The sequence below is a fragment of the Marmota marmota genome, unplaced genomic scaffold, assembly GCF_001458135.2.
Source record: "Marmota marmota marmota unplaced genomic scaffold, marMar, whole genome shotgun sequence".
NCBI classification, from domain to species: domain Eukaryota; kingdom Metazoa; phylum Chordata; class Mammalia; order Rodentia; family Sciuridae; genus Marmota; species Marmota marmota.
The window spans coordinates 16,608,134-16,630,839 of NW_026000164.1; the positions used below are offsets into that span (position 1 = coordinate 16,608,134).

The 22,706-nt window shown below is 37.0% G+C and overlaps 1 protein-coding gene across 1 annotated transcript in view; it reads right to left on the bottom strand.

Moving 5' to 3' along the window:
• Exoc4 (exocyst complex component 4) overlaps positions 1-22,706 on the bottom strand; it is a 771,143-nt gene that overhangs the window by 112,769 nt on the left and 635,668 nt on the right. Inside the window, exon 13 of the mRNA XM_015493819.2 lies at positions 201-466. Within this exon, the coding sequence (XP_015349305.2) occupies positions 201-466 (266 nt within the window). The remainder of the gene's footprint in view (positions 1-200; positions 467-22,706) is intronic.

Genomic DNA, 22,706 nt, shown 5'->3' on the forward strand with positions numbered 1-22,706 from the left:
TCATTTTTTGAAGTGCTAGGAAATCACACCCAGGGCCTTGTGCACGCCAGGCAGGTGCTCTACCATCCCCAGTCTCAGATCTTCTGACAATATGGCACACGCCCTGTCCCCACATTGTGACAGAAAGACAACATTTCAAACAACAGCACTCAGACTAGTTCCTCCACAGTCCCCAGAATCCTGTCCTACTAGAGACTTACTCTGGGATGTAGACAGATTGGAGAAAGCTGACTTTGTTCGGCCTGCCAACCATTCCAGGCTTTCATGCATGTTTGCCAAGGCTTTGAGGTCACTGACGTCACGCAGAATGTCTTGTGGAGGGATTAACTTATCACCCAGGTTCCCAATGAGAACTTCGGACTCCTTGCCAAAGGCGGCCCTGAAAAACAAATGAGGAACACATTTCACCCGCAGCACAGCGAAGGCAGAGATGTGTGACGCTTTTGAAGGCACACTGGTGCAGTCACTGTTTCACTTTGTGCTGTGTCCTAGGCTTAACTTCGTGACAGAATGGTCATGTGCTGGCTTATAATTATTGGTGGGAAAAAGAGTTCTTGGAAGAAGAAAGAGGTAACCCCACTGGTTGCAACTTTAGGAGAAACCAGTATGGGCCCTGTGACAGTGACAGCCCCCACGGATGGTTCTTGTGCTACTCTCTTGTGGGGTCTTTCCTTACTGCTTCTCCAACTGTGGAAGAGGCACCTGGAGTTTTCTCTGAGTTCCCCTAATGAACAGCTTAGGGTGCCAAATATGGTTAGTGTTTCATCGTAAACAAAACAAAAGACCATGTTAATCCGGTGGCTAGAAAACACTTTAAAATGTTCAAAAGCAAAGAGGACCCGGTCTCTTTGAGGGAGCAGGTTATATCTGATAAGGATGACTAGTCTTATTCATTTACTTATTCTAAAATATCTGATGCAAATAAACTGTAAGCATCACTTGGAAAGAGAAACCAATAAAAACCAATGCCAAGTTCCTTTACTAACTGAAACGATATAATCAGGTAGGTTTCACACAGAGCCCAATATCTTCAAAATGTTTTCAGGGGTGGAAAAATCAAGTTACATAGGGTTACAGAGAATAGATCTGGAAGGGACCCTGGAGACCACATGTCAAAACCACCGCAGAGATGAAGAAATGGGGACTGAGAAAGTGAACTGCTTTGCCTATGTGACACATGAGCGGCAATGCTGGGCTCACGTTGCCTGGTTTCAACAGCTCTCTTTCTTTCCAATAGAGAGAGGGCTAAAATAAGAAAAGATGACTGAGGATAGTGGAAAGAAAAACTATGTTTTTTCCAGAAAATTACACAGGGCAGGTAAGAGAGTTGATGCTTGGGGAGGTAGGAAGAGGCACCGGGAGTTTTCTCTAAGTCCCATGGCTTTTAAAACACAGAACACCTTAAGTGAGAAGATGCAAGGGCTTTATTTAAGTAGAACAAGGTGAATTAAGTTTCAAGCAAGCAATGAGTAACAACAGGCGAACTACAGTCAGAAGGTGTTTAACTGACAAATAGATCCTTAGAGCCCAGCACTATAGCACTCAACGCTGAAACTACTACTATGATTAGATGTCTATTAAAAATGCTTATGCTACTAAGCAGTGACTCATGATTAACCTTATTTCAACAGAGGATTGCCTTTTTAAACGGAAAAGTCATAGATGATTGACTGATTTGAGTAAGTCCTGGTTTTAGGGACAATAAAGTACAATGGACTGAGCACATGAAATTTGAGTATGCCAACAAATCTTATCTGGGATCTTATAAAAGGTCTTGTTGTGGGACCCCAAATGCTGCATTTCTAACTAGGTTCCAGATGATTCCCAGGCTATTTAGTCTGAGTAGCAAGGGTTAAATTGCAGTCTTCCTTAAATTGCAGTTTGAATCCTGAGTCTGCTACTAGCTCACTGTAGGATGCTGCTTAATGTCCCTGAGCATGAAGTAATGCAACAATCAGATAAGGTGATTTTTTAAACTTTCTTCTTCTTTTTTTTAATGGCACTGGAGACTGAATCCAGGGATGCTCTACCATTGAGCTTTGTCCCCAGTCCTTTTTATCTTTTGAGATAGGGTCTTGCTAAGTTGCTGAGGCTGACCTCAAACTTGCAATCTTTCTGCCTCAGTTTCTTGAGTAGTTGGGATTCCAGGTGTGTGCCAACACTGTGCCCAGCAATTTTTGACTCTTTTTATTGGGAAAATTTCAATATCAGAGAGAAGAGTATTACAAACCCTAAGTACCCATATTCCAGTTCAACTGTTAGAAACTCAACATGGAATTTAGTTTCCCCTGTCCTCGTATCCTCTCCCTCTTGGAATACTTCAACAAAAATCATTTAGGTGATGCTTTTAAGAGTGTATCACAGTGCTTGGAACTTGGTAAAGCTCGTCAGTTGAAGCTATTACTATTCTTAGGTCTGCTGAGATGGCTAGTTATTTAGAGTCAGCCCAAGGCATGTGATGATGAATAAATTAAACAGGTAAGAGTGAGCAGCAGGAAATAAATTAGTTCTCATTTAACAAATGGAACCTCATGACACTATAGCATGTGTCCCTGTATCTCACAGAATCTTTAAGATGTAAATTATTGTGACAGAAATCACTACCCTACCCAATACTCAATATCCCATGTCTTTCTGGTAAGAGGAGCCTGGTATTGTTAGCAATAAACCCCAATTAAACAGAAAATGAACCCAAACAAAAAGTCCACTAAATTTCCCTGTCCCTCTTGTGGATGTGATGACCTGTGACATGTAAACTGAAATCAGATGGGCTTCTAGAAAGCTCTTTCTCTGTTAATCTTAGTTGGCAGGGACCTCTTTTGCCTTCCCACTTTCTGGAATGCAGCCATAGCAACTGAGCTCTTCTCAAACATCAGGTGACCTTGAGTGTGGAAGTAAGTGCTGCAGTAATGGAGCAGAAAGATAAGAGGGTGCAGGCACTGATGACATCATGGAGCTGCAAACTTCCCAGACAATATGCTTCTGGGCTTCATGTCATTGCAGAGCAATAGAAACCTTCTTTGTTTAAGTCACTGATATTTCAAGTTTCTGTTACTAGCTGCTAAATGTAATTTCTAACTGACACAATCATCTGATTAGCATAAATGATGTCATCCTCAGAAAACTTACTCTGTATTTATATATCCCTAAAAATCCATTTATTGGGAAAGCAAAACCATGTCCCTTCTGTGACTGAGTCCAGAAGACATTTGTAATATCTTCCCCTTGGCTGTCACCCAGTCAAATTGTAAATATTTAGTTTTCTTAATCTGTTCTTATATATCAACTCTTCCAGCCCTTAATCATCTTTGATAGATATAACACAAAGAATGCCTGCAAGCTGGGTGGTTAAAAAGCAACAGGGGAGGCAAATAGCTTTGAAAGCCAGGCTTGAAGCCATTTTTATGCATGTAGGTGTAACCCTGGGTGGAATGTGACAATCAAGACAAATGTTAAATTTATGTAGAAGGCTAATCTGTGAGAGGGCTCTGTGGGCCCCAGGCATGTCTGCTGTGCTTCCAGCGCTGGATGCCTGTCCCATTTCCCTTTGGCTCACCCAGATTTGCTTAACCTCTTTAGATGGGAGAGCAATAGACTGAGAAAAATACAAACTGCCTCATGTTGAATACATAGTAGACATCTCATTTGACAGGAATCCATAATCGCCCCCTAAGAACCTGGAACGAGCACAGAAGCCACGGCGTGGAGGATAACTGATTGACAGCTGTAACCATCTCACACAAAAACCCATTCCTTCGAGGATTTGTGTGTATGAGAGAGCTTGGTGGAAGGTTTTTATGTGTAACAATAACCTTAGAGGGCTGGCTTTAGCTGCCTGACTACAGATTTTTCCCTAAACCCTCTGATTTATTAAATTACAGTATATCTATGCTATGAAAACTTACGGAGTGATTAGAAATTACATAGTACAGAATATGTAATTTCTATGATATCATAGGAAAATGTTTGGTATTACTTATTTCTAGCCATGATATGTAGTTGAGTAAATAAATTATTATTAAAATGTATACACTGTATAATAATACAAAATAATTATATATATAAACTGGAAAAAGGATTGGATATCTAGATACTGAAAGTATTAACTATGTGACTAAATCATGCTTTTTGCTCTTCTTTACTTTCCTCATTTCTTCAAGAAACATGTTTACTTTTTAATTAAAGGAAATACCGAGGGCTGGGGTTGTGGCTCAGCGGTAGACCACTTGCCTAGCATGTGCGAGGCACTGGGTTTGATCCTTAGCTCCACATAATAATAAATGAGGCCTTCAACACTACCGCCATTGCTGCTGCCTTTAATTCCACTGCTGTCAGCCTGAGGTCGCCTGGAGGTCTTCTTTCTGGGTGTTGCTGCCACAGAAGAAACCACTGCCCTGGATGCAACTGAAGCCGACACTGCTGCTGACCTGCTGCCTGCTGTCAACAACCACCACTGCCACCCCAGCCTAGAGGACTGTTTCGGAGGAGACTCCAGGTTTGGTTGCACGTGGCTGCATGTAGTTTGGGACACCAGCCAAAGCTTGAGGCCTGGGTGCCAGCAGGTTTACCACCACAAGAGCCTCTTTCTGGGGATTTCAGCTAAGACCACAGGTCCAGTGTGGGGGTGCCTACAGGTTTGGAGGAGCCTGGGTGGGGTCTTCCTGCTGAGAGTGCTGGTGGCCCTTGTCTTGCTGCCGCATCTCATGGTTGCTCCTTTGCATGAGTGTATCCCTGGTGATCTCTCTGCAAGTAGGAGCAGCATTGAGATCTTGGGACTGGAGTGTAGCCAACCCTGAGGTATATGAAGCCCAGATAGGTGGGATAGGACTGGGTTTGAAAGGGCTAATCTGGGTTTGGTGATCCCAAGAGACATTAGAGACAGGGCTAAGAAACTGTTGAACACTGACAGAGACAGTTCGACTTTCCAGCAAGATTTATTTTATTTTTTTGATTCACTAATCTCTCTACCATATTTGGAACAGGATGTTTTTATGCATCAGTGTGTGGAGGACCATGATATATGAATGGTGTTTTGCATTTTTGTTGTATTCTTATGTCTTTAATTGTTCTCTTTGTTCGTATTCTTTCTCTCTCTTGTCTATTTTGTTTCCAACTTTTCTCCAACCAACAACCAATTTATTTCAGCTCCTCTTCCACTCTTCCTGTGAATTTTTACTTCTAACTTCTCTCTTCCTCCCTTGTGAATATTGCATATTATACTATCTCTGTTCTCTCATCTACCATTTGAAATTGTAAATCATTTTTACAAATATTCTCTTTGTACTGTAGATAGCAAATATACTTTCTTCTCAGCAGCATTCTCATTTCAGAACTCATCATTTTGGTTTAATGTGAGAAAGCAGTAGATGCCTTAGTGGGAGCTATTAGGTTTAACGCTCTATATTGTGTACACTGGGTGCTGTTGATATTGGTCTCACCAGTAAAGGCGAAGCGCTGGAAACCTTCAGGGACATAATAGGTCTACTGGGTAGAATTTATCCTGCCTTAGATCCATACTTTTAGATGGGAAAACACACTAACAACATGAAAAAACAAGGGAATAAAGTGCCCCAAACAAACCAAGATGTTTCAACAACAGAAGCCACTGACAACACAGTAGAATGTCTAAGAAGGAGTTCAGAATGTAAATAGTGAAATTGATATGTGAGGTAAAGGATAGTATAAGGAGTGAAATCAAAGAAAAAATACAGGAAGTGAAAGACCACTTCAATAAAGAATTAGAAATCATGGGAAAAAAAAAAAAGCAGAAATCCTTGAAATGAAGGAATCAGTACACTAAATTATAAATTCAATAGAAAGCATCACCAATACACTAGACAACTTGGAAGACAGAACCTCAGACAATGAAGACAAAATACATAATCCTGAAAGGAGAGTGGAACATGTGTAGAAGATGGTAAGAATATATGAACAGAATATCCAAGAATTATGGGATAACATGAAAAGACCAAATTTAAGAATTATTGGAATAGATGAAGAAGCAGAGATACAAATCAAAGGAATGCACAATCTTTTCAATGAAAAAATAGCAGAAAATTTCCCAAACCTAAAGAATGGAATGGAAAATCAAATACAAGAGGCTTACAGGACCCCAAATGTACAAAATTATAGTAGACCCACACCAAGACACACTATAATGAGAATGACTAACACACAGAATAAAGATAAATTCTTAAAGTCTGTGAGAGAAAAAAATCAAGTTATACATAGGGGGAAACCAATTTGGATCTCAACTGATTTCTCAACCCAGACCCTCAAAGCTAGGAGGTCCTAGAATAATATATTTCAAGCTCTGAAAGAAAATCAATGACAACCAAGAATTTTATATCCAGCAAAATTAAGTTTCAGATTTGAAGATGAATTAAAACATTCCACGATAAACAAAAATTAAAAGAATTCACAATTAGAAGAACAGAGCATTCTCAACAAAATATTCCATGAGGATGAAGTGAAAAAAAAAAAAAAGTGAGAACCAGGAAAGGGAGGCTCTACATTAAAGGGACATTCAACCAAATGAGAAACTAAGACAAATCAAAAACCAAAAATAAATCAAAATGACAGGGAATACAAATCATATCTCAATAATAACCTTGAATGTTAATGGCCTAAACTCATCAATCAAAAGACACAGACTGACAGATTGAATTAAAAAGCAAGACCCAACAATATGCTGTCTTCAAGAGATGGGCAAAGCATCCAGAGGGTGAAGGTGAAAGGATGGGAAAAAATTTATCACTCATATGGATTGCATAAACAAGCAGGTGTTTCCATTCTCATTTCAGATAAAGTGGACTTCAAACCACAGGTAATCAGGAGAGACAAAGAAAAGCATTTCATATTTCTTAAGGTAAGTATATCTAAACATAACAATTATGACTATTTATGCCCCAAACAATGGAGCATCTATGTACATCAAACAAACTCTTCTCAATTTTAAGAGTCAAATAGACCACAATACAATAATACTGGGTGACTTTAACACACCTTTCTCACTACTGGACAGATCTTCCAAACAAAAACTAAAGAACTAAAGACTACAATCAATAATTTAGACTTAATAGACATATGTAGAATATTTCATCCATCAACGAGCAAATATACTTTCTTCTCAGCAGTACATGGCTTCTTCTCTAAAATAGACCATATCTTATTCCACAAAGCAACTCTTAGTAAATACAAAAAAACAGAGATGAAAAAACATTCTTAGAGGTAAATGACAACACTGATACAACATATCAAAATCTCTGGGACACTATGAAGACAGTACTAAAAGGAAATCAGGGATGAAATCTAAACAAAAGAAACAACTGAAAAAGTTGACAAACAAAAAGTTTGGTTCTTTGAAAAAATAAATAAAATACATAGAATTTGCAGGGAAATGGATGGCATTAGAGCAGATTATGCTAAGTGAAGCTAGCCAATCCCTAAAAAACAAATGCCAAATGTCTTCTTTGATATAAGGAGAGTAACTAAGAACAGAGTAGGGACGAAGAGCATGAGAAGAAGATTAACATTAAACAGGGATGAGAGGTGGGAGGGAAAGGGAGAGAGAAGGGAAATTGCATGGAAATGGAAGGAGACCCTCAGGGTTATACAGTGGAGGGGGTAGAGAGAGAGGAGGGGAGGGGAGGGGAGAGGTGGGGAGGGGGGAGGGTGGAGGATGGGAAAGGCAGCGGAGCACAACAGACACTAGTATGGCAATATGTAAATCAATGGATGTGTAACTGATGTGATTCTGCAATCTGTGTATGGGGTGAAGGTGGGAGTTCATAACCCACTTGAATCAAAGTGTGGAATATGATATGTCAAGAAATTTGTAATGTTTTGAACAACCCACAATAAAAAATTTAAAAAAATAAAAAAAAAAAAAAACTACATTCAAATTTCAAAAAAAGAAAAAGAAAAAGAAAAAGAAAAAATAAATAAAATAGAAAAACCCCTGGCCATGCTAATGAAGAAAAAAAGAGAGAAAACTCAAATTACTAAAATACAAGATGAAGAAGGAAATCTCACAACAGACACATCTGAAATAGAGAAGATAAGTAGAAACTATTTTGAAAATTTTTACTCTAAAACATAGAAAATATTAAAGACACTGACAAAGTTCTAGAGACACATGACCTACCAAACTGAATGAGGAGGTCATAAATGATTTAAAAAGATCATTTCAAGTAATGAAATAGAAAATGCCATCAAAAGCCTACCAACCAAGAAAAGCCCAGGACCAGATGGATTCTCAGCCTAGTTCTACAAGTTTTTCAAAGAAGAATGAGCACCAATACTCCTCAAAGTGTTCCATGAAATAGAAAAGGAGGGAACCCTTCCAAGCTCATTCTATGAGGCTAACATCACCCTGATACCAAAACCAGACAAAGACACATCAAAGAAAGAAAACTTCAGACCAATATCCCTGATGAACACAGATGTAAAAATTCTCAATAAAATTCTAGCAAATCTCATACAAAAACATATTTAAAAGATAGTACAACACAATCAAGTGGGATTTATCCCAGGGGTTCAGGGTTGGTTCAACATACAGAAATCAATAAATGTAACTCATCATATTAATAGACTTAAAAATAAGAACCATAAGATCATCTCAATAGATGCAGAAAAAGTATTTGATAAGATACAGCACACCTTCATGTTCAAAACACTAGAAAAACTAGGGATAGCAGGAACATACCTCAACATTGTAAAAGCTATATATGCTAAACCCAACACCAGCATCATTCTAAATGGAGAAAATTTGAAAGCATTCCTGCTAAAAACTGGAATGAGACAAGGATGTCCTCTTTCACTACGTTATTCAACATTATCCTTGAAACTCTAACCAGAGCAACTAGACAAAAGAAAGAAATTAAAGGGATACAAATAGGTAAAGAAGAACTCAAACTATCACTATTTGCTGATGACATGATTCTATATCTAGAAGATCCAAAAAATTCCAACAGAAAACTTCTAGAACTAATATATGAATTCAGCAAAGTAGTAGGATATAAAATCAATACCCACAAATCAAATGCATTCCTATACATCAGTGATGAATCCACTGAAAGAGAAATTAGGAAAACTACTCCATTCACAATAGCCTAAAAAAATAATTTAAAAAAAAACAAAACAAAACCCTGGGAATCAACCTAACAAGAGAGGTGAAAGACCTCTACAATCAATGGATGTATAACTGATGTGATTCTGCAATCTGTGTATGGGGTGAAGGTGGGAGTTCATAACCCACTTGAATCAAAGTGTGGAATATGATATGTCAAGAAATTTGTAATGTTTTGAACAACCAACAATAAAAAATAAAAATTAAAAAAAAAGAAAACTACAGAACACTAAAGAAAGAAGTTGAAGAAAACCTCAGAAGATGGAAAGAGCTCCCATGCTCCTGGAGAGGCAGAATTAATATTATCAAAATGTCCATACTACCAAAAGTGTTATACAGATTTAATGCAATTCCTATTAAAATCCCAATGACATTCTTCATAGAAATAGAAATTTATTTGGAAGATTAAAAGAGACCCAGAACAGCTAAAGCAATCCTTAGTAAGAAAAGTGAAAAAGGAGACATCACAATACCAGACTTTATACTACAGAGCTATAGTAACAAAAATGGCAATACCAAAATACCAAAATAGACTTGTAGACCAATGGTACAGAATAGAGGACACAGAGACAACCCCCCAAAAAAAATACTAGACAAGGGTGCCAAAAACATTCACTGAAGAAAAGAGAGCTTATTCAACAAATGGTGTTGGCAAAACTGGAAATCCATATGTAGCAAAATGAAATTAAACCTCTATCCTTCACCCTGCACAAAAAATCAACTCAAAGTGGATCAAAGACTTAGACATTAGAACAGATGAACCTAATAGAAGAAAAAGTAGGCACAACTCTCTCCATTATGTCAGCTTAAGAACTGAACTCTTCAACAAGACTCCTAAAGTACAAGATCTAAAATCAAGAATCAATAAAAGGGATGGATTCAAATTAAAAAGCTTCTTCTCAGCAAAGAAAACAATTGATAATGTGAGGAGAGAGCCTACAAATTGGGAGAAATTCTTTACCATGTGTACCTCCAATAAAGCATTAATCTCTAGGATATATAAAGATATGATAAATTGTGGTATAAAGGTGTATTAAGAATTGTATGCAAAAAAAAGAGAGCTCATGTATAATGGCATAATTTGGCGTGAACATACTTTATATACAGAGTTATGAAAAATTGTGCTGTGAATGGATAATTATGAATGTAATGCACTCCACTATTGTCATGTATGTAAGAAATAAAAAATAAAATAAAATAAAATGAGTGTTACAAAAAGAAATTCAAAAAACTTAACACCAAAAACCCAAATAACCCAATCAATAAATGGCCTAACAAACTGAACAGATACTTCACAAAAGAAAAAATAAAATTGATCAACAAATATATGAAAAAGCATTCAACATCTCTAGCAATTAGAGAAATGCAAATCAAAACTACACTAAGATTTCATCTCACTCTTGTGAGAATGGCAATCATCAAGAATACAGTCAACAATAAATGTTGGTGAGAATGTGGTGAAAAAGGTACACTCATACATTGCCGGTGGGACTGCAAATTGGTGCAACCATATGGAAAGCATTATGGAGATTCCGCAGAAAACTGGGAAGGGAACCATCATTTGCCCCAGCTATCCCACACTTTGGTTTATACCCAAAGGACTTAAAAATCAGCATAATATAGTGACACAGCCACAATGTTTATAGCACCTCAATTCATATTAAGGTGTATTAAGTTAGACTATGGAACCAACCTAGGTGTCCCTCAATAGATGAATGGATAAAGAAAATGTGATATATATATATATATATATATGTATATTTTCAATGAAATATTACTTAGATTTAAAGAAGAGTGAAATTATGGCATTTGCTAGTAAATGGTTGGAGTTGGAGAATATCATGCTAAAAGAAATAAGCCAATCCCACAAAACCAAAGGCCGAATATTTTCTCTAATATGTGGATGCTAATTCACTATAAGGCAGTGGGTGGGCACTAGGGAAGAACAGCGTTACCGTAGATTAGGTAGAGGGAAGTGATGGGAGGGGAGGGAAGGGTTGTGGGATAGGAAAGATAGTAGAATGAAACAGACATTATTACTATATGTATATATATATGACCATATATATATATATATATATGACCATATATATATATATATATATGTATGTATGACCATATATACATATATATATATATATATGACCAACATGATTCTGCAACATGTACACTCAGAAAAATGAGAAATCATATCCCATCTATGTTTGATATATCAAAGCACATAAATGCATTCTACTATCTGACTTTTTAAAAGAAATAAAGATGGTAGAGTTTGATGATCGTTATTATCCAAAGTTACACGTATGAAGACAGGAATTGGTATGAACATACTTTATATACAATTAGAAAAAAAAACCTAGAGAAAAAGATTTTGAAAGTTTTCACTGTAAAGAAGTGATACATATTTGAGATAAATGTGCTTAATCTGACTTAAACATTATACAATGTATACATATATTGAAGCATCATAATGTACTATATTAATATGTATGGATTTAATAGTTTTATGCATCACTTTAAAATAAATTAAAAATCATATAAGGTATTCTTTACTTTTCATTAAAATCTTTTTATAATTAAAAAAATAAATGAATAAAATAAAGATATTGTGTCTAACTACAACTAAAAAAAGAAAAAGAAAAAGAAAAAAAAAGAGAAAGAAATACTGAAAATCCTCATCAAAAATGAGAAAACAAATGGGCATGTCAAGGATCCTGGAATGGCAAACAGGAAGATGTGGGTATAAAGGTATCAGAGCCAAACTGGGAGGCAATGAGTGGCTGGCCTGGGGCTGCTCTGTCCTTGTGGCTCTGGGCTTACTAAAGATGCACCGTCCCCAGCAGAATGTCTCAGTGCCACAGTGATCACCCAGCATCTGTAGCAGAACTATTTCCTCTTTCTAGATCTGAATTGTTACATAGTCTTCATCTTCTGCTTATTATGAAAATAGGTTACTTAATGAGGACATTACATAATTTTGAGTGTTGTGGGCAAAAGAATAATCACTATGCTGAGAAGGTGAAGTAACAAACTCAGAAGAAATAGGCACTCATCACCATCCAGAGATCATCTGATATAGCGCAGAAGAGAAGGCAGAACTCAGAATGTGCAGGTTTTAGGTAGTAAACTGCACAGGAAGAGTCCCCTTCACAATCAGCTGGCCAATGAGCTTACACAGAAGCTTATGAAACTGAAGAAGGGCATTAAACCTGTTAAAGCTTAATTTTCACCACACAATATTTTTTAATCTTTAAAGAGCCTGATCTGACAAGAATCCATTTAAAAGAATTTTGCCAAGAGTGCTAAACCTGTTTAACTTAATTTTACCACACAATTATAATCTTTAAAGAAGACTATCTGACAAGAATTCATTTAAGAGAATGTTACCAAAGATGCACAAAATTATCTCCATTTAGTCTTTAAATAATTCTGTTATTCACTGAAAGGAAGGCCAAAAAAAATCTGCATTTTCAGCAGACTAAATGAAACCATGAAAAAAACATCATAAATGGCTTCAAAGTGATTGATTTGCATATATGTTGTTATATCTGATCAAGAGAAAATACACTTAGATCCAACCCTCTCTCCCCAAGTCCCCATCCCAATTCTTGTACCACTGCTTCCTACTGCTGAGCCCAGCCCTGACATGGCACAAGAGTCTCATACACAGGACAGTTGGGAAGGATGAAGAATGGTTCAAGTGGATGGACAGATTTCTCATATATTGAAGGGACAGTTTGGAATTGCCTTCCTTGCTTGAAAAAATTCTGCCAACACCATTGCTGAGAGATGTACTCAAAGTCATATTCACAATCATGGTATCCCATTCAATAATGCTGCTGACCAGAAACTTGTAGCAAAACAAGTGAGGTGGGGGCCCCAACTCCTGGAATTTTCCTCTCATATTGTACACTCAATTGTTCAGATAGAGGTGGCCTGACACAGGGGTTGAAGTGGCTTAGGCAGAATTTAGCCATGGCACCAGGAAAAATATTTAAAAGGCAGGAGTTCTGGAATACTGTGATCCAGAGACCAGTGTATAAAAGCCCTCCCTCCACCGATCCAAGAACAAGAAAATGTAACTTAGGAGTACAAATGATCCTCTGTTCAGCACTGCTACACATGGTGTCATACTCTTTCCCCTGCAGCTTGGGGCTAAGCTAATTTATTGATGTACAGGAAGGGATACTTCCATTGAAAATACAATGACTGCATTGAATTGGAGGGAGAAGTTGTCATCTGATTATTTGACACTTCTCACATTACTGAACCAGGCAGAGAGTGTGTTGGACTCACTGGGTCCTCTCTTCCTTGTCCATAGTAGAAGTTATGCAAAAAACATGGTAGCCCAATAAAGGCAAGCCGACTAGGAAGTCAGGTCTTCAGGGAACAAAGGCTACATTCAACACAAACAGGTAAAGAACTCTGACCAGCTGCAATGTTGGCCAAGGACAAGGGCAGCATGGGATGCTGAAGTAAATATATCCCACTGCCTGTGACCAGTAATAGAAAGGACTGCAGCAGCCTTACATAGTTTGTATTGATTGATGCTTTCTGTTTTTCACTTCTCCATCAATTTTTCATTATATCAAAGTGTATAAATACATATGACATCATTACATATTAAGATGTTTTAAAGGTACAATTCATTGTCAACAAGCAGATCTTCAATATTGAGCAACCAACATTTTCCAGGTCTATCACCCCCGATAGAAACTGTGTCCATTGAAAAGTAACTTTCCATTCCTTCCTCTCCCTGCTGTAGTCCCTAGTTACTATATTTTACTTTGTGTCTGTGAATTTGCCTATTTTAGATACCTCATATAAGTGGAGTCCTACAATACATGTTCTTTTGTATCTGACTTATTTCACTTAGCATACTGCTTTTGAGGTTTATCTCTGTTATACATCAGATTTCCTTCTTTTTCCAAGGCTGAATATTCTATCATATGTCCATTACCACATTTTATTTATCTATTCACCTTTGATGGACAGCTGGATTGTTTATACCTTTTGGCTTCTCTAAATAATGCTCCTATGAACATTGGTGTACAAAATACCTATGCTGCTTAAAATTGTTTTGAGTATATACCTAGGAGTGGAATTGCTGGATCATATGGTAACTATTTTTTTGAGGAATAACCAAACTGTTTTCTACAGTGACTGCACCTTTTATATTCCTGCCAACAGTGCATAAGAGCTAATTTCTCCATGTCCTTGACAACATTTGCTATTTTCTACTTTTTGTTTGATTTTTAAAAAATAACAGCCATGGGTATGGGTATGAAGTGGTATTTCCTCTACTATTTTACATGAGCAGCACTGGCAGTGACAAACTTTCCAATTAGTTCAGAGGTCACCCAATACGAGGATGCAGATCTGACCTGAAATGGACGCCTGTCGAGGTCCTAGACTTGAAATGAATGGAATGACTGATGGGATTTGAGTCTATCTTGCTGGAGAGAATACCTTTATATGTGATGAACAGGAACTAATTAAGCAGAAATGCAAACCTCTAAGATAAGTCTAGGGTGAGAATGGATACACAAACATCCCAGGCTGCTTTGCTCTAAGATTCATCATTCCCCATCTTTCCCCTGCTCTGATCTGTACTGAGGGGAGAGGGATCTGACTCTTGCTGGTTGGCTTCCAAGCTCTCAGCTGAGTCCTGACAATGGGAATCCCTGGTGGGAAACTGAAGGGCAAAAAGAGAAGAGAAGCCAGGGATTATCCCCCTTGCTCATATCTCTAGCAATGGCAGCATCTCCTCCATGGCTCTGGTTCCGACCATGCCCCAGCTTCCTTCTGCTGCTTTTGTGCTCTGCTAACTTGCCTGTCTGGTTAGTATTACAGCTGGGGGGCAGTGGGGTCATGATGGTCATGGCAGGGATAATGGCTCCTTGCTCTTGCTAACATGTGGGTTATCTTAATATCCTCTGCTTGAGGCTCAGAACCTCATTAACCTATGTAACCAATTTCCTGTGTTAAATACTCTCTGAGGTAAATACCTGGAGTGACTTTGTTTTCATGTTAGACCTTGACTTATCATGATATTTCACTATGTTTAATACCAATATATTTAATAGTACTTGGAATTGATTAAAGTTCTCAGCAAAGGGATCAGTAGTTCTGTCACTTAGATAGAGAACCTGAAATATGTTAAGGTGACCTATTAAAAATCACTCAGGCAGGGCTGGGTCAGTGTTTGCCTAGCATTCATGAGTCCCTGGGTTCAATCCCAGCACTGTGAAAAAAAAAGGAATCACTTAGGCATTATCTGGTAAAGCTGAGACTGATAAAGGTAATAAAAAAGTTGAGGTCACCTACTTAGATTCCTAATAATGCTGACTGATTCTTATGAGATGTGACAATGACACTTCCATTTAATTCTTCTACTTTTCACAACTACTCAATTTTCAGCCCTTTCAAAACCTTCCTAATTTGTCCATGTCAAAAATAATGGGGGTACTACTATTCTGATGAGTTATTTAATCAGTTTTTCAAAAATTGTTTTTCTAAAATGATCTTTGCTAAACCCTCACAAATAGAAAGTAATAAAACTGTCTAGCTATCTTGATTAAAATTTAATTTTTCCTCCTAGGAACGCTCCTTCTCATCACTAAGTTGATCCTTCAGTGGTTTTCATGCATGTGCATGTCATTACACGCTGTCATCTGCATAGCTACTTTTTTGTATTTAATAAGTAATTGCTCCTCCTTTAGTGATCATGTTCAAGGATTTTTCATTTGTTTTATCAACTTTTCTTCTACCATTTAAAATCTGCAATGCATTTGATGAGATGAGGCCATACAGTCCCACAGTGTGCAGAGCACATTGGGAAGAAGTGTGTTCTTTGTAATCAAGTTGCATAAGGAGAGATATCAGCAACGTTTCTTCCCCTGCCTCCTGTTCAATACTCACAACAATGTTCATTTAATTTTTTTCATTTAATTTTTTTTTCTAGTTGAAGGGAAATTAAGGCTTCTGGATATCTGCTCACTTAGAAAATAGCCATAGAAATTCACCATGTCTGTAATTAAGGTGTGGGGAGGTGGGTGAGGGAATCAACTTGTCCCCTGTGTCTTTAAATCAGTTTGTTCCCTGGGACAGGCACAGAACATTAGACTTAGGGATTTAACTAAGTTCTGTCCTAGATCCTGTGGTGAATTCAAGGCACATGTTAGTAATAAGCATACTTAATGCTAAAATCTTAGTTTCTAAATAACATTCCCTATAAAGGAAACCAGGATTCTTAGGAGAAATGGCTGGCTTCAGACTTGGGAAGTAAAAATACAAGATGAGCTTAGATCATTTTGTTGCACTAGAAGTGATGAAAGATTAAAGGGGTCATCCCAACAGAAAAAAGGATTATCCCTGGCTATATCTGGGACAATCTGAATCTCCTCAAACTAAAAGTAATAATGACTTCCATTTTCAGTCATGATAGAGGAACTGGTATTGAATCAGCCCTCCTACTATGGGCCAACCATAAAACTGGATAAAATAATTAAATGTTCAGATGTTAAGCAACAGGCAGCATGAAACAGTAACCTCCTGGGAGAAGGAAAACAATGAAGTAAATTCCATCCCAGTTTGCCATCTGGTGGCATTATTTGACTTCAATACAGACCATATCAATGTGTATATATGTAAATATATGTATGCAAAATATATATCTGCAGTATATACACATGCACTATGTATATGTGTGTATACATATATCTTAATATAGCACTGAACTAGTAATAAGTATTTATTTCTAATATCACTGAACTACAGTAGAATACACATTCATTACAATTATACCTGGAAGAGTAATCAAGATAGATTATCTTCTTGGCAATTATACCACATTTTGGGCCCCATTTTTTTTATACCTTTACTTTATTTATTTATGTATTTATTTATTTATATGTGGTGCTGAGGATCGAACCCAGGGCCTTGAACATAGGAGGTGAGTGTTCTATTGCTGAGCCACAACCCCAACCTGGGCCCCATTATTATAACAAATACAGTAAATTTTATAATAATTATTATAAAATAAGTTTTAAAATAAATTTTACTTCTGTAACTTAAATGAACAAATTCCTTAAAGTTTAAATTTGAAAACAAATAGAAAAGGTAATAGAAAATGTAAATTGCTATATTAAAGAAATCAAAATAAGAAAAAGCTCCTAAAAAAGAAAAATACAAGTCCAGATTGCTTTGCTGTTGAATTCTATCAAGCATTTAAGAAAGAAATAAAACCAGTCTTACATGAACTTTAAGAGAAAATAAGAAACAGAACAACATGATGTTAAGGATGTGAAGGAGTTTAGCAGTTTAGCAGTTTCATATGCCTAACCTATGGCACAGCAATTCTACTTCTATGCCATTGTCAAAAGAATAAAAGCATACAAAGACAGCCATTTAATAGTAATTAATGAACAACACAGCATCATTAACAGCAGTTTTATTTATCACAGAATGAAACTGGACACAACCCAAATGCCCATTAACAGGACAACTGAAAAAATGAATTGTAGCATATCCATAACAGTGGAAACAGCTCAAGAATAAACAGAAAGTACTGATAAAGGGATGATACAGTATGATAATAGGGTTGAAGCTCAAACCATTATTCTGAATAAAGGAAGTCAGACACAAAAGGGCATTACTGTATGATTCTGTTACTGTGGAATTCTAGAATAGGTAAAACTATAGCAGAGATATCAGAGCAGTGGTTGCCTCCAGGTGGAGAGGCAAAAGAAATCTTTCCGGTGGTAGTGAGTGTGTTCTCTATACTGACTGGGGTGCAGGTTACATGTGTGTATGAACCTGCCAAACTCACCCAATTGATCACTGAGATCTGTTGTATTACATTGTAAGTAAATTATACCTCAATATTAAATACAAATGAAAAGAGCGAGAGAGAAAGGAGAGGGAAATGTAGAGGTAGGGGAGTCAGAGGAAAAGCTCTTTTTAAATAAAAGAGTGACTTAATGTTTCAGACAAGGGTTATCAATGGATGCTGAAACTATGGAAAGTTGTTACAGAAGAGGAAAATCACATTGTGTCAGAGTGCCACCCCACAGAGAATATTAATTAACCTCTTTTATTAATTAATAACAAAGGAAATAAACCTTGACCAAAAGGAGATCTGGCAGTACTACCTTGCCCAAATGGTCAGCTTGGCTTTCCTCCATGCACATAGCCAGGCTTCACAAGAGGGCTGCAGGTATAATATATCACGTATCTGGTGATCCTGACAGAAACGGTCATGCTGAATATAATCACAAAGAAACTGGTAGATGAATTCAGACCTCTGCTTGACATCTCATCCAAAGATTCCAAGTTACAAATAAATAGAGGGAGTTGATGAGACTGTTGTTGTACATTAGTGAAAACGGAGGTGCTAAAACACAATATGTGAACCTTGAGTGAATCCTGGATTTAAAAAGAAATGTAGGTGACATTTTTGAGGGGCAACTGGGAAAATATGACTGTAGATATATGCTGGATAAAGTTTTGAATGAAAGTTGATTTCATTAGGTGTGGTATGGTAAGTAGAATCATGGCCCTGCAAAGAAGTTCTAATTGCAGGGACTGTGATTATGTTACTTCAGTAAAAAAGAACTTTACAGATGAGATTAAGGTTAAACACCACATTGAGATGGGGAGATTATCCTGGATTGTCTGGGTGTATTAAATCTAATTACATGGTCCTCAAAAACAGAGCACTTCAAGTGATTGGTCAGTGAGTAAGATGTGATCATGGAAGAAAGGTCCGAGAGACAGGCTGTGTTGCTCACTTTAAAGATGGAGGGAGACCACAGACCAAAGTGTGATGCTGGTCTCTAGAAGGTAGAGTGGCAAGGAAATGGATTTTCCTCAGAACCTCCAGAAAAGAAAGACAGCCCTGCAGAAATCTCTATTTTATCTTATTGAGACTTAGGTTGGAATTCTGACCTACAGAACTGTAAGGACAGATTTGTGTTTTAAGCCACTAATTTTTGAGTAATTTGTTAGGGCAGAAACATAAAACTAATACATACTGTAAGGAGGTAGGTATTGAAGAGGGGGTCTTTGTTCTTGGGAGATGCATGCTGAAGTTCAAGGGAGAATGGTCACTGTGTTTGTAGCCTACTTTTGGAAGGCTTGGCAGGAAGGAAGTGTATGTGTATTTAGAGAGAAAGAAGAATGTACATGACAAATAGTAACAGCAAGTCCAAGTCAGTGTACAGTATATATGTATTCATTGGATTGTTATTTCACATTTTTTGAGGGTTAAAAAATTTTTCAATTTTTAAAAAACAAAAAAGTCTAGGCTCAGGAGAAAACTAAGAAGTGAGAAACAGGGCAATGGTTGGGCTTTTCAAAATTAGTTTCTCCCTTATCTCTAAGTTTCTAACCAGTGTTGAGTTTCTAGAAATGAAGGTTTTATATAAGGTATAATATAACATGTGTGATAAGAAGGCAATGCACCAAATTAAAAACTTGAACAATATTACTAAAGCCATCAGAACTCTTGCAAACTCTTTTTGTTGTTCTCATTTCAGGTCCAGAGAGATAATATTTAGAATGACAGTCAGTTATGTTTTCACATGCTTAATTTATGAATGCATAAATGCATACTGTCTTATTTTTCTTTTCTTTCTTTTCTTTTTGGGTGGTGCTGGGGATGCTAAGCACCTGTGCATGCTAAGCAGATGCTCTACCTACTGAGCTACATCTCCAACCCTGTCTTTTTCTTCTCTCGGCCTCCTCCTCCTCTGCTTCCTTCTCCTCCTCCTCCTCTTCCTTTTTGTCTTTATATAAGTATTTTTGAGCACTTTATATGTTACGTTCTTATTAGGGAGCACAGAAAAAATTATATGCATAACCAAATCTTTTCTTAAAGAAAAAAGGGCTATAGCTACCAACGCTGTGGCGGGGCAAAGGTCTAGAAACTAAATTGCAGGCACCATTCTGTTAGGGGCAGCTTTGCCACCTCTTGGGCTCCTTTTCTAAAAGAAAAGACACAAAAGCATCATTCTGACAGAGATTAGCTGGTAGCAAAAGATTGGGGTTCAAAGAGCTGGTCTCCAATTAGAGGCTAAGATTTTGATCACAGGTCAATGTAGGTAACTGTGTGATAAGTTCAAATGCATTATTATGGGAGATTCATTATTGTTAAAAAAAAAACCTTTTCCTACTTGAATCAGATCTGCATAATTTATATAAGAAGAAATTCTTTAACACTTCTCTATAATTTTATTTTTAATTTAAGCTGCTTTTCTAGCAGCATAACTTTGTTCCTTTGCCTGTATTATTAATGTATTCTATATATTATGTTAAACAGTTAACTTAAAAATCTCCAATTGCTAATGGAAAACTAGAGCTCAGATTTTAGGTAAATAGTTAAGTATCAACACTCAAAGATTCCAACACTATCCTTTTTCTTATTTAACTCCACTATTTGTATAACAAGGAGTACAAGAAGGCAGGCCTGTGTGCATTCAACAAGCATATATTGAGCAAGTACTGTGTGACTCATTCTGTTATTCAACATCAAAATTCTAGAGCAATGACTCACTCTAGTCGTTTGCATTACACTTCTGATATCAGTGTTGAATCCTGAATTGATCTGGGAACTTGATGGTTTCAAAACCTATTACAAGCAGTCTTTGCTTTTGTGCAGTGTTTTGCTGAAAACTTCATTGGCCAGTAAACATCAGAGAATTAACCAAAGTTTCTTATAAAACAGCATTATAATTGAAGGTTGTTTTTCTGAGGCATCAAATAAATGATGAATGTTTGCAAATATATGCCATGAATGTAAACATACTAAAACTAGAACTCTAATTAATAACTAAAAATAGTGAAATTATATTCAAAGTCTGACAAAATGGGCAGAATGCACTAGGTGTACTCATTATACAAGGAGTTCCAATCTATTCCAGATTGTAAATCCAAAACATAAAAACACAACATAAATAAGACTTAATACGTCAGTTAAAATAAATACACATGCGTGTATGTACACACACACACTCACACACACACACACACACATTCAGGCTCACTATTTTTGAAAAATGACCAATAAATCTAGACTCACTGATTGTGGTTGGCAGATGAGATGGAGGTGCAGAGGAATGAGGGGACACACAGCAAATTAGAGGCAGACTGGGGCAGGAACTAAGGCTCAGTATCACGAGTTTCTCCACATTTTTAAAAATATCCCTTTTTTGGAACAAGAGTTCACTGATATATCCGTGGGTAAAGAAAGTGAAAAATTCCATGAAAATTGATGCTGCTAACAATAAGCAAAAAAGCTGATTGCAAAGCAGCATCTTAGAGACTGTGGCACCAGCCCAGAGTTATGGTGTGGAAACTAAACTAGGAATAAAGTTGCATTGACTTGCTTTGTTAGCTAAGAACAAGAACACATCTTTTTTTAGAAAAGCCACTCAAACAAGCTTGGCCACTAAGTTTCCTTCATAGATGTTGTTGAGCAACACTAGACATAAACAATTAAGCACAAGCTGTTTCTTTAGCTGCTGGAACTTCCAGGGGGTGCAGGTTTTCTACAGCACTCACACAAATAGTAATAGTTTCCCATTAAGAACATGTCTTGAGCTGAGAGACATTATCAGTGTATGATTAAAATAATCGACTACCACTTATAATTTGAACATAATATACTTTGGCTTTTCGACTATATAGAATAATGATGTTTAAAAGCTGAAATTTATATAGCATTGAACACTTTCTCCAAGTATTCTTCTAAATCTGTTCAAAGTAGAGACACTAAACAATTGATCTTAAGCCAGGGCACCCAAGCATCAGATCTTCAAGTGAGTCTCTTAGACTAGAGAGAAGAGATGAGAAACAGGGTGTGGTCTTAGGAGAAAGACACACACACACACACACACACACACACACAGATGGGAGCTTTAGTGCAATGTATTCTCAGTACAGAAGAGTGAATGTTTTGTATAAAATTGGTGAAAAATAAAGATAAATGAAGACAAAGTTTTTTTTTTTTCAGGGATAAAATTGTTAGAATGACAGTGTATTTTGGAGAATTAGTGAACTAGAAGCAAATAGTGACAGGGTTTGAGGATGTATGGAGTTTTTTTTAAGCAAGTAAAAATTTTAAACCAAAAGTAATAATTACCCATGGTTAAATGATGAGCACTGACCCCCATCCCACTCCTCCCCAGCCTCTGTCCTGTGCCCCAAGAAAAAATGCAGAGGTTTTGAAAAATAGTTTCTTTCTCTTAGTTCTTCTAGTGATCATGTTCATCTAGCTAAGTAATCTGTTAAAACTGCTTCTTGTTGATGTGTTGATTTTAGAGATTTTTATTCTGATCTCCTGCTTGATGGGTAGGTAAAGACTTAGCTTACTTGGGTCCCCTCCTCTTGGCCCCAATGACATCCCCCACTCCTTCCTAACATATAATGAGTTTTAGCTTTTACTAGTCTCTTCTTCATATGTTTACACATAGCTTTACCTTAAGGGGCAACAGATATCGCCCCCTAAAGTGTCTGCTCATTTGTATGACTCTCTCCAGACTGGGAGCTCCTAGCACAATGGGAAGCCCTGTGGCTT